Source organism: Podarcis liolepis, assembly GCF_965112155.1.
Source record: "Podarcis liolepis genome assembly, chromosome: 1".
NCBI classification, from domain to species: Eukaryota; Metazoa; Chordata; class Lepidosauria; order Squamata; family Lacertidae; genus Podarcis; species Podarcis liolepis.
The window spans coordinates 21074254-21086610 of NC_139554.1; the positions used below are offsets into that span (position 1 = coordinate 21074254).

A 12357-nucleotide genomic window follows, 5' to 3' on the forward strand; every position below is an offset into this window, starting at 1 on the left:
CAGGGCATCAGGCAGGAAAGCTGCTGGGGTCTTATCACCAGGGTGTTTTGTTCAGGGAAGACCCTTGTGAAATAGCACCCCATGGGATTGAATCAAAGCCACAGACCTAAAAGTGGGCTCTGCAGGGTTCTTCTTTGCAATAACCTTCTCTGCAGGGAAGTAGCAATAACCTCTGCAGGGAAGTTGCTTGTGAAGCAGAACCAGACAAGCTTTAATCCTTCTGCTCTTGGTCGGAGGTGGAAATTTTCATAGAATCAAAGAATTGTGGAATTGGAAGAGATCACGAGGGTTGCCTTCTCCAACCCCCCTGCAATGCAGGAATCTTCTCTACATTTCCATCATGTTGCCTCTTACTCACCAAATGCTACAACATTCCCTGATAGGGAACCCCTCCTTTGGGATTTTTAGAGAAAGGATGAGTAAGGAGGCAGATGGTAAGTTAAGTTCATGGTGCAGAGAAAGTCGATAGAGAAGGATTTTTACACTAAGTACTAGAATTGAGTCACATGTTGGGAGATTCAGGACAGACAACAGGAACCCAGCACATATGGAATTCTCTATAAGGATGTACTGATAGCCTGGATGGCTTTATGACCTTCAGTATCAGAGGCAGCTTGCCCCTGAGTACCAGTTACTAAGGAACTCAAGCAGGAGAGTGCTCTAGTGTTCATGGAATCATAGAACTGTAGAGCTGGAAAGGACCACAGGGGTCGTATAGTCCAACCACCTGCAATGCTCAGTGTTTTGCCCAATGTGGGGCTGAAACTCACAACTCTTGGATTAAGAGTCTTAGGCTTTACCATGTCCTGCTTCTGGGCTTTCCAAAGGGATCTGGTTGGCTACTGTGGGAACAGAATGCTACACTGCTTCCCACCCCCTTTTTAGTGGTAGTGCCCTCTTTCAAACTCAAATACGTTGGAATTCCTTGGTAGTTGTCCACATACATCAGGGGCCCTGACGTGGGGACCAGATTATGGGTGCCCAGCAGCACATGCTGTGCGCCATAGCGGTGCCTGGGAGCCCCAGAAGCCATGTTGGAGGCCCCACAAGGTCTTGGGATGCGACTTTCAAGTCCTCTCAAAGCACTGGAAGTTGCAACAAAAGGCATCACGAGACCTCTGAGGTGGTGTCCGAGGCCTCGTGGGGCCTCCAATGCAACTTCCGGTGCTTCGTGAGGCTCTGGAAGTCATGTCAGAGGCCCTGCAGTGTGGGTTCTGAGCACCCACAACAAAACATTTGTTGGCGCCAATGACATACATATTTATTGAGCTTGATAGCCCCGTGGTCACAGTTTCCAGATGGTTCAATAACATGTCTCTCACCAAGTGATGCAACTTTTTATAGTCCTGTTTACAATGCTACGCATTTCATCTGTTCACACACTGAAGCTCATCCTTTTACATTAACCAAGCATGAACAGATAGTTTTGAAATCTTCATTACATGAATCGGTGTTCTGCATAGGAATATGGTCCATTTCTCAAATGTTATACCCCAAATATTTTTTTCACCAATTTTGAAGAATGTGATTCCCATTTCAAAGAATATCAAGTGCACAGGGATATAATTAGCTATATGGGGCTGTTGCCTTCTAGATAGTGCTTGTCATTGCCAAATTAATCCACACTGCTTGGGCTTAATTGCCATTTTCAAAATTGTTCCTTTTGTTTATAATGAGTTGGAAGATCAAGACAATTGAGGTGTGGATTGATTATTTATTTATGCATTCACAAAGGGATTCAGTTTGATGAAAACCAGTTCCCAAATATCAAGGAGACAGACAGTCCTGTATCATTATAAAGTCACATGTCAATTCGGCATCTAGTAAAACTAGTTCCCTTTGTGCCTATGAGTCAGATAAACTAGCTTGCCAGTGTCAAAGGATGCTTTGCTTTCTCCAGCGTCCAAAGGGATCAAAGAAGAAGGAGCGGTGGTGAAGACACAGAGAGAGTGGCAGGACAATATTGATTGAACTGTAAGTAAAATTCTCTTAGTAAATTGGGATTTGTGATAAATATATTATTAGTCACGGTGTTGGATATCTGAAATTCACGAACCTACTTAATTGAAAGGCGGGCTTGCTGGTGAATTTCATAAAGTTCTTATAAGCTAGTGTGGAAGAATATCTTTATGCAAGGGAGATCCTATCATAATTTTTTATTGGAAGTATTGAGCAAGGTAAGTTACCAAGAAATAATAAGAAACTAAAAAGAAAAGTGGAAAGATGAAGAATGAAATTGGTAGGCCTTCTGATACGTTGAAATAAAAAAGAGTGATCAAACCCAGTGGCCTAGTGTGGGTGGCCAGCACCTGGGGCCGTGTGGAGGGTGCTATTAAAGGCACAAATAACACCAGAATAGTCCTTTGAGTTAGACAAAGGCTGCCAATCTATGTTTACTCAGAAGTAAAGCCTACTGAATTAGATGGGATTGCTCCAAAGTAAATGGGGTTAGGATTGCAGCCTGAAACATGTCTAGTTCCAGTGTGGTGTAGTGGTTAAGAGCGGTAGTCTCGTAATCTGGTGAGCTGGGTTCGCGTGCCCGCTCCTCCACATGCAGCTGCTGGGTGACTTTGGGCAAGTCACTCTTCTCTGAAGTCTCTCAGCCCCACTCACCTCACAGAGTGTTTGTTATGAGGGAGGAAGGGAAAGGAGATTGTTAGCCTCTTTGAGACTCCTTCGGGTAGTGATAAAGCGGAGTAACAAATCCAAACTCTTCTTCTTCTTCTAGTCCAAAGTCCTGCTTCTTGCAATAGCCAACCAGATACAAATGAGAAACCCAGAAGTAGGGTAGGAGAGTAATTACGTTTCTCCAGCACCTGAGTCACATGGAAGGTAATATCAGTAGCGTAGCGTGGGTTGCCAGCTCCCAGGGCCATGGAAGGGAGGGAAACGGATGGAGTGTGCATGCGCATTCAACTGCCTAACAGCGCCTGTGTAACCCAGGAGATTGTAGCCACAGAGATAAGAAAAGAAGAGTCATTCTGTTGTCTGGAGAGGTCACTTCCTGGTTCACATGGAGAAGCCAGTTTCAACAAAGCTCAGCGATGGAAGCGCACAGCTGTATTGATGCAGGACTGGGTACTGAAATTTTGTGCCCCCTAGCAATTTTGCACGTGGGGCAGCTGCCCCTATGGCCTCCCTCATGCTATGCCACTGATCAAACCAACTACATCGCCGTAAAACTAGAGTACAATTAGTGGGATTTTTTTGTGCATTTATTGTAGATTCTCCCTTTCATCCAAGGAGCTCAAGTTTTCCCCCTCTGCACCTATTTTATCTTCACAGTCACCATATGAGGTAGGCTAGAGTAGAAATAGCAACTGCTCAAAGATCACCCAGTGAGATTTAAACATGGGCTTCGCCACTCCTAGTCTGGTATCCTAACTACTACACCAAACCGTTCTTGGGTGGCTGCATAGAAGCAATTAACACTTCTGAAGTTTGAATGAGAGTTTAACTGTACGAGCCATTAAGCAATAAAGCAAGTCACCTAGTGAGCTTGTCAAAATATCTTTGTACTGGGGAGACTGCAGAATAAGGCACACTTTATTCCACATGTGGGAACATTTTCCAGTGAGAGCCCTTCAGCAGAAGTCCTTGTACAGACAGGACAACTTCATGGATGCTTTAGCTGAGATTCCTGCATTGCAAGGGGTTGGATCTTGGGGGGTTCCTTCTAGCTCAATGATTCTAGGATCTACACCCTCCTCCCCCAAGTTGACCATACATATATGGTCCACATATATGTCACAACCCTTTCCAGTGGCTCAGCATGGCCAATACAAGCTTATCTCATTCGAATCTTACAAGAACTCATTGAGATAGTTTATGCTTAGACATACTGTAGTGGCATCCACTGGTTGAAGCTGGTATAGCATTATGGTCAACAATTCTACTCCTGCCTTAGCAAGGAAAGTAGAGGTAACAGCTTCTGTGAACATAGTCAGATGACTTACTCATCTAGCTGAGTATTGGCTTCAGACTGTAGATATTTCCAGCAGTACCAGGGGTGGAATCTGGAACCTTCTGCATGCCAAACAAATGCTGTACTGCTTGGCTCTTCTACTTTTATCTGCAACATGGAACAAGAGCCTGATTCTTAATAATATATTATTTAATAATGTATTAAATAAATGTTTGAAACAGGGGGAGTATCCAATCCCACTCCAATTCCATTCCTTTGTTTTATTGTTCCAGGGTTGTCTCTCCCTGAGTGTCACTCGTCCTGGATTTGGGTTTAACTAGAAAATTTCCTAAACTTAATTCCAAAACTGGAGCAAGGGCTGCTTGCTGCAGCTTTCAGTTCCTTCAGTTAATTTACACCTGTCTCCCCAACCCCGGCCCCTCTTGTTTATAGCTGTGCACATGAACGCTGATAATACACTGCAAAATAACAAAACAAAAACAAATGATAGATCTTAATGCCATTGCTTGCTGGTGTATACATGAGCTCCTTCATGATGTAAAGGGACCCCTGACCATTAGGTCCAGTCGTGACCGACTCTGAGGTTGTGGCGCTCATCTCGCTTTGTTGGCCGAGGGAGCCAGCATACAGCTTCCGGGTCATGTGGCCAGCATGAGTAAACCGCTTCTGGTGAACCAGAGCAGCACACGGAAATGCCGTTTACCTTCCTGCCAGAGTAGTACCTATTTATCTACTTGCACCTTGACGTGCTTTTGAATTGCTAGGTTGGCAGGAGCAGGGACTGAGCAATGGGAGCTCACCCCATCACAGGGATTCAAACCGCCGACCTTCTGATCGGCAAGTCCTAGGCTCTGTGGTTTAACCCACAGTGCCACCTGCGTCCCTCCTTCACGATGTAGTTATTCATAAAATCATATCACAGTTGATGTTTTCCAGTATTTTTATTAAGTGTAAGGGGAAAGGGGAATGCAAAGGAACTGGAAGCTGCGACAAACTATGCATGCACAATGCTCTGTAAAAAATGTTGCAATAATAAATAGACCATAGTAGAATTTGGTTGGCTGAAAACTGCAGGGGCAAGGAGAAGGCTCTTGTGCGTGGGTCCTGCTTGAGGATTCCCCACAGGCATCTGGTTGGCCAGTGTGAGAACAGGATGCTGGACTAGATGAGTCACTGGACTGATCCAGCAGGCTCTTCTCATGCTCTAATGTTCCTGTAAGTGGACTTCAAAGTTCAACAGGGAAGAGCCTGCAAGTCTTCTATAATGGAACCCAATATTCCATCTGCTGAATTATAATGAAGGTGGGGGTGCTGTATTCATTGAGGTGGGATGAGGGGGCAGCGGTGAAATTGGGGCAGCTCAGGGGAAGTGCCCCTAACCTTGCCACCTCCTTCCTTCATCTCTATCCTAACCAGTGTGGTGTAGTGGTTAAGAGCGGTAGTCTCGTAATCTGGGGAACCGGGTTCGCGTCTCCGCTCCTCCACAGGCAGCTGCTGGGTGACCTTGGGCTAGTCACACTTCTTTGAAGTCTCTCAGCCCCACTCACCTCACAGAGTGTTTGTTGTGGGGGAGGAAGGGAAAGGAGAATATTAGCCGCTTTGAGACTCCTTTGGGTAGTGATAAAGCAGGATATCAAATCCAAACTCCTCCTCCTCCTCCTCTTCTTTTTCTAACAACAAGGGCAGTGCCACCAAAAGCATGCTACTACCTCTGCCCCTGCATGATTCAGGGTAACCATGGTTTACAGCCAATGGTGCAAATAGCACACTAGATTTGGGGGGGGAGGAGCTGAAAATAATGAGTTAATTTAACTAATGTATATTTTTATTTCTCCCCCCCTCTTTTTTTTTAAAGGGGGAAAATGGCGATTTCCCTCCTCTTCTTTTTAATTGCTGGGATCCTGGCTAACAATCTTAACCTACCAAATTCTGTGAATCCCAGCAGTTACATGAACAGGTGTGACAACTATGAGAGCAACCCCCAAGATATGAACCGCCAAAACCAACCCAATGGTGGAAGAACACAGACTCCAAACCAGGTCCTGGTCAACAGCAATTCAGACTTTGCATTCAAGTTCTTCAGGCAGGTTTCTTCTAATGGAGGCAACCGGGGCAGTCCATTCAAGAAGAACATTGTCTTCTCTCCCATGTGTATCTCCACAGCTTTTGCGATGCTGGCTTTGGGCGCAAGGGCCAACACCTTAGATCAGATCCTTAGAGGACTTGACTTCAAGCCATCAGAGATTCAGGAGAGGATGATACATGAAGGCTTCCACAACCTCATCTACTCGCTAAGCAACGGGGGTTCAGGCCTCCAAATGGAAATGGGGAATTGTCTGTTTGTGCAAAATGAGTTGCATCCACAACCTCAGTTCCTAACGGAGCTCAGGAACATTTATGGAGGAGAGATCTATATGGAAAATTTTAAGAACACAGCAGTAACTGAGGAGCACATCAATCAATATGTCAAAATGAAAACCCATGGGAAGATTTCTAAGCTCGTCGATGGAGTTGACCCAATTACTGAAATACTACTGGTTAGCTATATTTACATGAAAGGTAAGACAAGCTAATGGGCCTGCCCTGTGATCTCCTTTCCTCACCTTATGGCTAATCCTAGATACTTGTCACTTCCCACATACTTCCAAAGTAGAACTTCATCCTGTGTACTGATGTTTGCTTTTGTTTGTGAGGAAGAGAATTTTGGTCAGGCAACCAATTCCTGCTTCACAGTGATTTTATGCAATGGATCTGTCATTAGGTGACCTCAGTAATTACGACTGTGCAAGGCAGCCTCAATTCAGTTCAGAACCTAATTCAATGTTCTAACCCCTTTCTTTCTTTCTTTCTTTCTTTCTTTCTTTCTTTCTTTCTTTCTTTCGTTCTCTCGTTCTCTCGTTCTGTCTGTCTTTCTGTTTTTCTTATGCCCTGCACTTCCAAGGCCAGTAAAATGCCCGGAATTCCTTAGTGTGTTCACTGAAGTTAGTAAAAGTATTTAAAGAGCACTTAGTAAAAGTATTTAAATTAGGCACAATGTCAGAAGGGGAAAAATACAGCAACCTCTGATTTAGATGAAAAAGTGGAACAAATAATTAAATATGTTTCCATATATGAATTATTAGCCAAATACTGAAGTTGTATTCAACCACATACAACCATGAAAAGATAGGGTGTTATTCATTAGTGAGGTGTTATTCATTAGTGTTATTCATTAGTGAGGTTTTAGAACTGTTAAATTTAGGTTGGACAAACAGCTAATCAATACAAAACCAAGGCGGTCAAACCACCATGGCATCTGTAGGATATAATGAGTTGAAAGGTAATTTAAAGGTCATCAAGTCCAACCCCTGAGTAATACATGTGCTTTTACTATTTTTTGTTGGGAGGCTACAGTGCAGGATACAACTACAGTATCTCTGTCAGATAGCCATCCAACATCTGCTTAAATCAGAGGTGTCTGTCTGTGTGCGTGTAGAGCAACATTCATCCATAGAACCCCCTCTTAACTGCAGCCTGAAATGATATAGTTCCATTGGTTCTGGATTTAAGCCGCTTGTTAACTTTGGATTTTGAGATAATGCAAGGAGCAGAGGTCTCAACAGGCAACTCAGTTTTTAAAAAAATTAACTGGGCACCATAATAATTTATTTGATAAATAGTAACAACAACAACAACAACAACAACAACAACAACAACAACAACAACAACAACAACAACAATTTATTTTATTATAATATTATTTATACCCTGCCCATCTGGCTGGGCTTCCCCAGCCACTCTGGGCGGCTTCCAAAAAATATTAAAATACTGTAATACATCAAATATTAAACGCTTCCCTAAACAGGGCTGCCTTCAGATGTCTTCTAAATAGTGTTATAAAAGGGTACACATTGGTGTTTACGTTCCCGCCCCCTGAACTGATTTTTTCAAAAGTGAATTCAATATACACACCTCAGTTTATTATATCTGTGATTGTTTAGCAGATGCCACTCACAACCATGTGGGCCTACGTGCAAACTTTTCGTTTCTTTTAACTATGTCAGCTAACATGGGAGAATCTGACTAAATATCGGGAAGAACTTTCTGACAGTAAGAGCAGTGGAATGGGCTCCCTTGGGAGGTTGTGATCTTCACTTCCTTGGAGGTCTTTAAGCAGAGATTGTCATGGATGCTTTAGCTGAGATTCCTGCATTGCAGTGGGTTAGACTACATGTTCCTTTGGGTCACTTCCAGCTGTACAATTCTGTGATTCAATGATTCTATGATCTCGGTTGTGATGAATTACATCATGTACTATAACTATATTTCAGAGATGGTGAAAGAGAAAGTGAGAGAGGGAGAAAAGCAGAAATATTTTTGAAAGCCGAAAGAAAAGTGAAAGGACAGCTCTAGAGTAAGGGTTGTAGCCAATGCCATTATCCTTAGCCCCATTGAAATTAATGAACCAAACTAGTCATGTCTATTATTTTCAGGGACTCTACTCTGAGTAGGACTAAGATTGGATACAACTTGGAGAAATGAAAGGTAAAGAGAAAGAAGACAAAATCCCGTGGACTAAAGCTCTAACCTAGGTCAAGAAATGTTGAGTGTCCTAAAGTACCTGCAGCTTCTTGCATGCAAACAGGTCTATGCAAGAGTAGAATTGTTCTAATGAGTAACAAGTATCTATGCCACTTAAAAAAATAATCCCTTTCTTCTTTTCCGTAAGCCAAATGGAAGAAGCCCTTTGACCCAAAGTACACGACGGAGCAGAACTTCTACGTAGATCCTTACACGATTGTGAAAGTGCCAATGATGTTTCAGATGGGCATGTTTGAAACCGGATATGACAACGAGCGATTGTGCACCATTCTGAAGCTGCCTTACGAAGGACATGCCGCTTCCTATTTTATTCTACCTGACAAGGGGCAGATGGAGAGGGTGGCTAACAGCTTGTCGTGTGGAGCTTTGCGGACTTGGAAGAGAATACTCACACGGAGGTAACAGCTTTCAACTTTTGACTCTGGTGTCAGGCAGCTCAGATTCAGAGATATAAGAACAATTGTGGGGCGAGCTTTTGAAGGAAAGGCCTTATTTCAGCAGTGGGGAACCTGAGGCTCTCTGAATGTTGCTGGACTCTAGTTCCCATCAGTCCCCGCCATCCTGGCCAATGGCTAGGGATGAAGGGAGTTGTAGCTGAGCAGGTTCTGGAGGTCTACAAGTTCCCCATCCTTGTTTTACTTCAGCAAATGCATGCAGGGGGCGGGCATACAACACCCCACAAGTGTCCCAGAAAAAACTGGGACATCCTGTTTTATTGTATGAGAGCATGGCAGATCTTGCCCTGGAAAAGTGTCTTTTGGGTTATGTGATCTCACACAGGTCACATGATTTTGTGCAGGTACACAGCCTGGAAGATGTTCCAGTGTTTTGGGACTCAAGATGTTGGACACTCAATGGGACGCGGGTGGTGCTGTGGGTTAAACCACAGAGCCTAGGACTTGCCAATCAAAAGGTCCTGCCAACCTAGCAGTTCGAAAGCACGCTCCGGCGGGAAGGTAAATGGCGTTTCCGTGCGCTGCTCTGGTTTCCCAGAAGCGGCTTAGTCATGCTGGCCACATGTCCCGGAAGCTGTACGCCGGCTCCCTCGGCCAATAAAGCGAGATGAGCGCCACAACCCCAGAGTCGGTCACGACTGGACCTAATGGTCAAGGGTCCCTTTACCTTTAAGAAAGCTGATGGCAAGGATGGAGAATTTGTGGTCCCATTCCTCCCCCTCCCCCAGTGTTGGACATAAAGCAAAATCAGACAGCCTTTGGGGCACTTCAGACTGAGGTGGCCTTTGTGACAAAGTACAGATCAGGGTCCAAATTGTACCTTTGTTGCTGGTGCACACTCTTTGTTAAGCAGCCCTTCCTGGCATTTGGTGTTCAGGTAGCCTGCCTCTACACATGGAGATTAGGAAGCTGTCTTCTGGGAATATAGCAGAATATAGTGCAGATTTCGCACTCATTTTCATGTTACATGCTTCCAGAAGATAAGCATTTCCAAATAATGCAGAATGAGCCCTAAACTTGAGCCAGATTTCTGAAAGTGTTGTTTTTTTTTACATTGCATGAAAGCTGAAATCAAATGCAGAAATTATCAGGCAGGGAAATGTTGGGGAAATGGAATAACTGCTGTGTGAGTGCAGCCTGGGTTTGCACATGAGAATAAGGAGGTAAAATGGATGGTTTCACTTTGGACTACAGGTGAGGGCACCACTTTTGAACACTCCCCCATGCAATTGCCCCTCCTTGAAAACAGAAAGCTAGCCTGGCAGGGAGAAAGTTTCTAGCTCAGTCCTTAGCCTGCTCTGCTGGATCTCTCTTTGCAAGGATTTTTACATGTAATGGTACATTATAGAGAGATAGATAGCCATCCATCTATACTCTGAAGTAGGGGAAGCCAATTTTACCACTTCATTCTGCTGTATAATATACACAGCCTAATATGCATGGTATTTTCTCATATGATTAATAAATTCTTCTTTGTCTTTCTCCCCTGTTTTATTCTTGAATAGCTCTGTAGATGTGTATCTTCCAAGATGCTTGGCGAGTGGAGAGCTTAACCTGAAAGACATAATGTACACCATGGGTGTGGTTGATGTATTCACTGACAGAGCAGACCTGTCTGGAATTACAGGGCAGCCTCAGCACAGGCTCTCGGGAGTAAGTTGGGGCTTTTATTTATGTGTGTGTAGGAAAGAGAATGAATATGGTAGAAGCTGTGAAGGCTTGAATTTCTGCGTCTGCATATCACCAGGCTAACTTGTTTCAGCATCATGGTGTCCTTCAAAAAATCCAGGTGTTGTCATTTGGTGAGGGTGGTAAACATTTTCTGTTAGTTAGCCCCAGGCCAAAGAACTCGGGGCCTCTCAAAGAACTCAAAGTTTCTAGAGATTCTGGAAAAAAATAGAATGACCTGTTCCACCACTTTAAGACAGCTATGGGATGTAGATAATGGCCAAAGTTCCAGCTACCTTGCACAGTAAATTCCAATTCCTTGGATACCAAGTAATTTATATGTGTACCTGGCAGGGCAATCTTCTACATACTTAGCCCACTGTGGGCTTGATCTCTGCTAAGTCTGTTTAGGGACACAGTCTTTGGCTGGATCTACACTGACCTTTTTAAGGTTATTAGAACAATATTAGATATGTCGTTCTAAAATGTCACATGGCATACTGGTAAATTAAAAATCTTCATTACCTTGTTTTGTCCATCAAAACACACTTTTCCTATTGCCAGTTCCTGGGTGCCCTCTGGTGTCACAATTTAATAACTTAACTTCCCGGGGGAGAAGTACTAAAATGCTGGTGAATTTTCACAGGAAATTGGAAGGGACAAGGAAACTTGTGAAAACTGGCCCTTTTGCAAACAGAACCCTTTTGCAAACCCAGAATCCAACCCTGTGTCAGGAAGCATACAAGGCGCACCTGGTTTTTCTTGATAAGTTGCTTTGAGCATTTGTTTTCTTTGGTCTAAAGCAGCCAACAAATGTAATAAATAACAAAGACAACCCTAGTGCCACTCAAGTTGATTCTTTCCCCCTCCCAAACACCCACCAATTTTGGAGGCAGTGGCAAAGAAGAAGAAAGAAAAGAAGTAGACTCATTGCTGGTGTGGACAACCCGATGGTGATGCAAAAATGGTGTTTGTGTGTGTCTTCTGTGTGTGCTCATATGAGGGTGTGTGTTCGAGAGTGTGGGGCTTCTGGCTCTTGGAAGTTTGGGCATATGAGAATGCTTCCCTCAATCTCAAAAAACTGTAAGCCACCCCTAGTCCAAGAAAACGCATTTGCATTTTATCCATCCATTGGCAAAATGACATTCTCTCTCTCTACCCCCCCCCCCATCTTCCCTTTGCACAGGCCCTTCATAAGGCTATGATGATGATAGATGAGAGAGGAACAGAAGCCGCAGCAGCCTCTTCTATGGACACGGTGCCAATGTCTATGCCTACTATCGTTAAGCTCAACAAGCCTTTTATAACCATGGTTGTTGATGAACCTACTAACAGTATCCTCTTCATGGCAAAGATCTTCAATCCTACAGAGAAGTAGCTGTAGACCAAGATCACCTGACTGTTAATCAGCATGTACTCAATAAACTCATTGGTCTGATCAGCAATGAATTGACTTGCTTATTGTTTCTCCAGTTAAGCTGCACTACTGGGTTACTTGGGGAGGAAAGGAAGGGCAAAAGGCCAACTGGTGTCATCAAATCAGCATTACCTGCAAATTTGGGAACAGCACCTTGTGATGTGGTAGCTTCAGACCCATTCTATCACCCTATTCATATATATTGACTGCCCAAATAGATGAATCCCTAGTGCAGGGGAGGGGAGCATTTTTCAAACCAAGGTCAGTGTTCCCTTCTGGGCATCCTGGGACAGGGCAAGTGCTCGTGATGG

General features: G+C 43.9%; 1 protein-coding gene across 1 annotated transcript; it reads left to right on the top strand.

Moving 5' to 3' along the window:
- Positions 1-1817: 1817 nt before the first annotated feature.
- On the top strand, positions 1818-12074 carry LOC310706744 (serpin A12-like). Its single transcript, XM_083502985.1, has 5 exons — positions 1818-1974; positions 5781-6484; positions 8634-8904; positions 10467-10614; positions 11816-12074. Exons 2-5 carry the CDS (start codon positions 5788-5790, stop codon positions 12005-12007), a joined length of 1308 nt encoding a protein of 435 aa, XP_083359111.1. The 5' UTR covers positions 1818-1974; positions 5781-5787; the 3' UTR covers positions 12008-12074.
- The last annotated feature ends 283 nt before the right edge of the window (positions 12075-12357 follow it).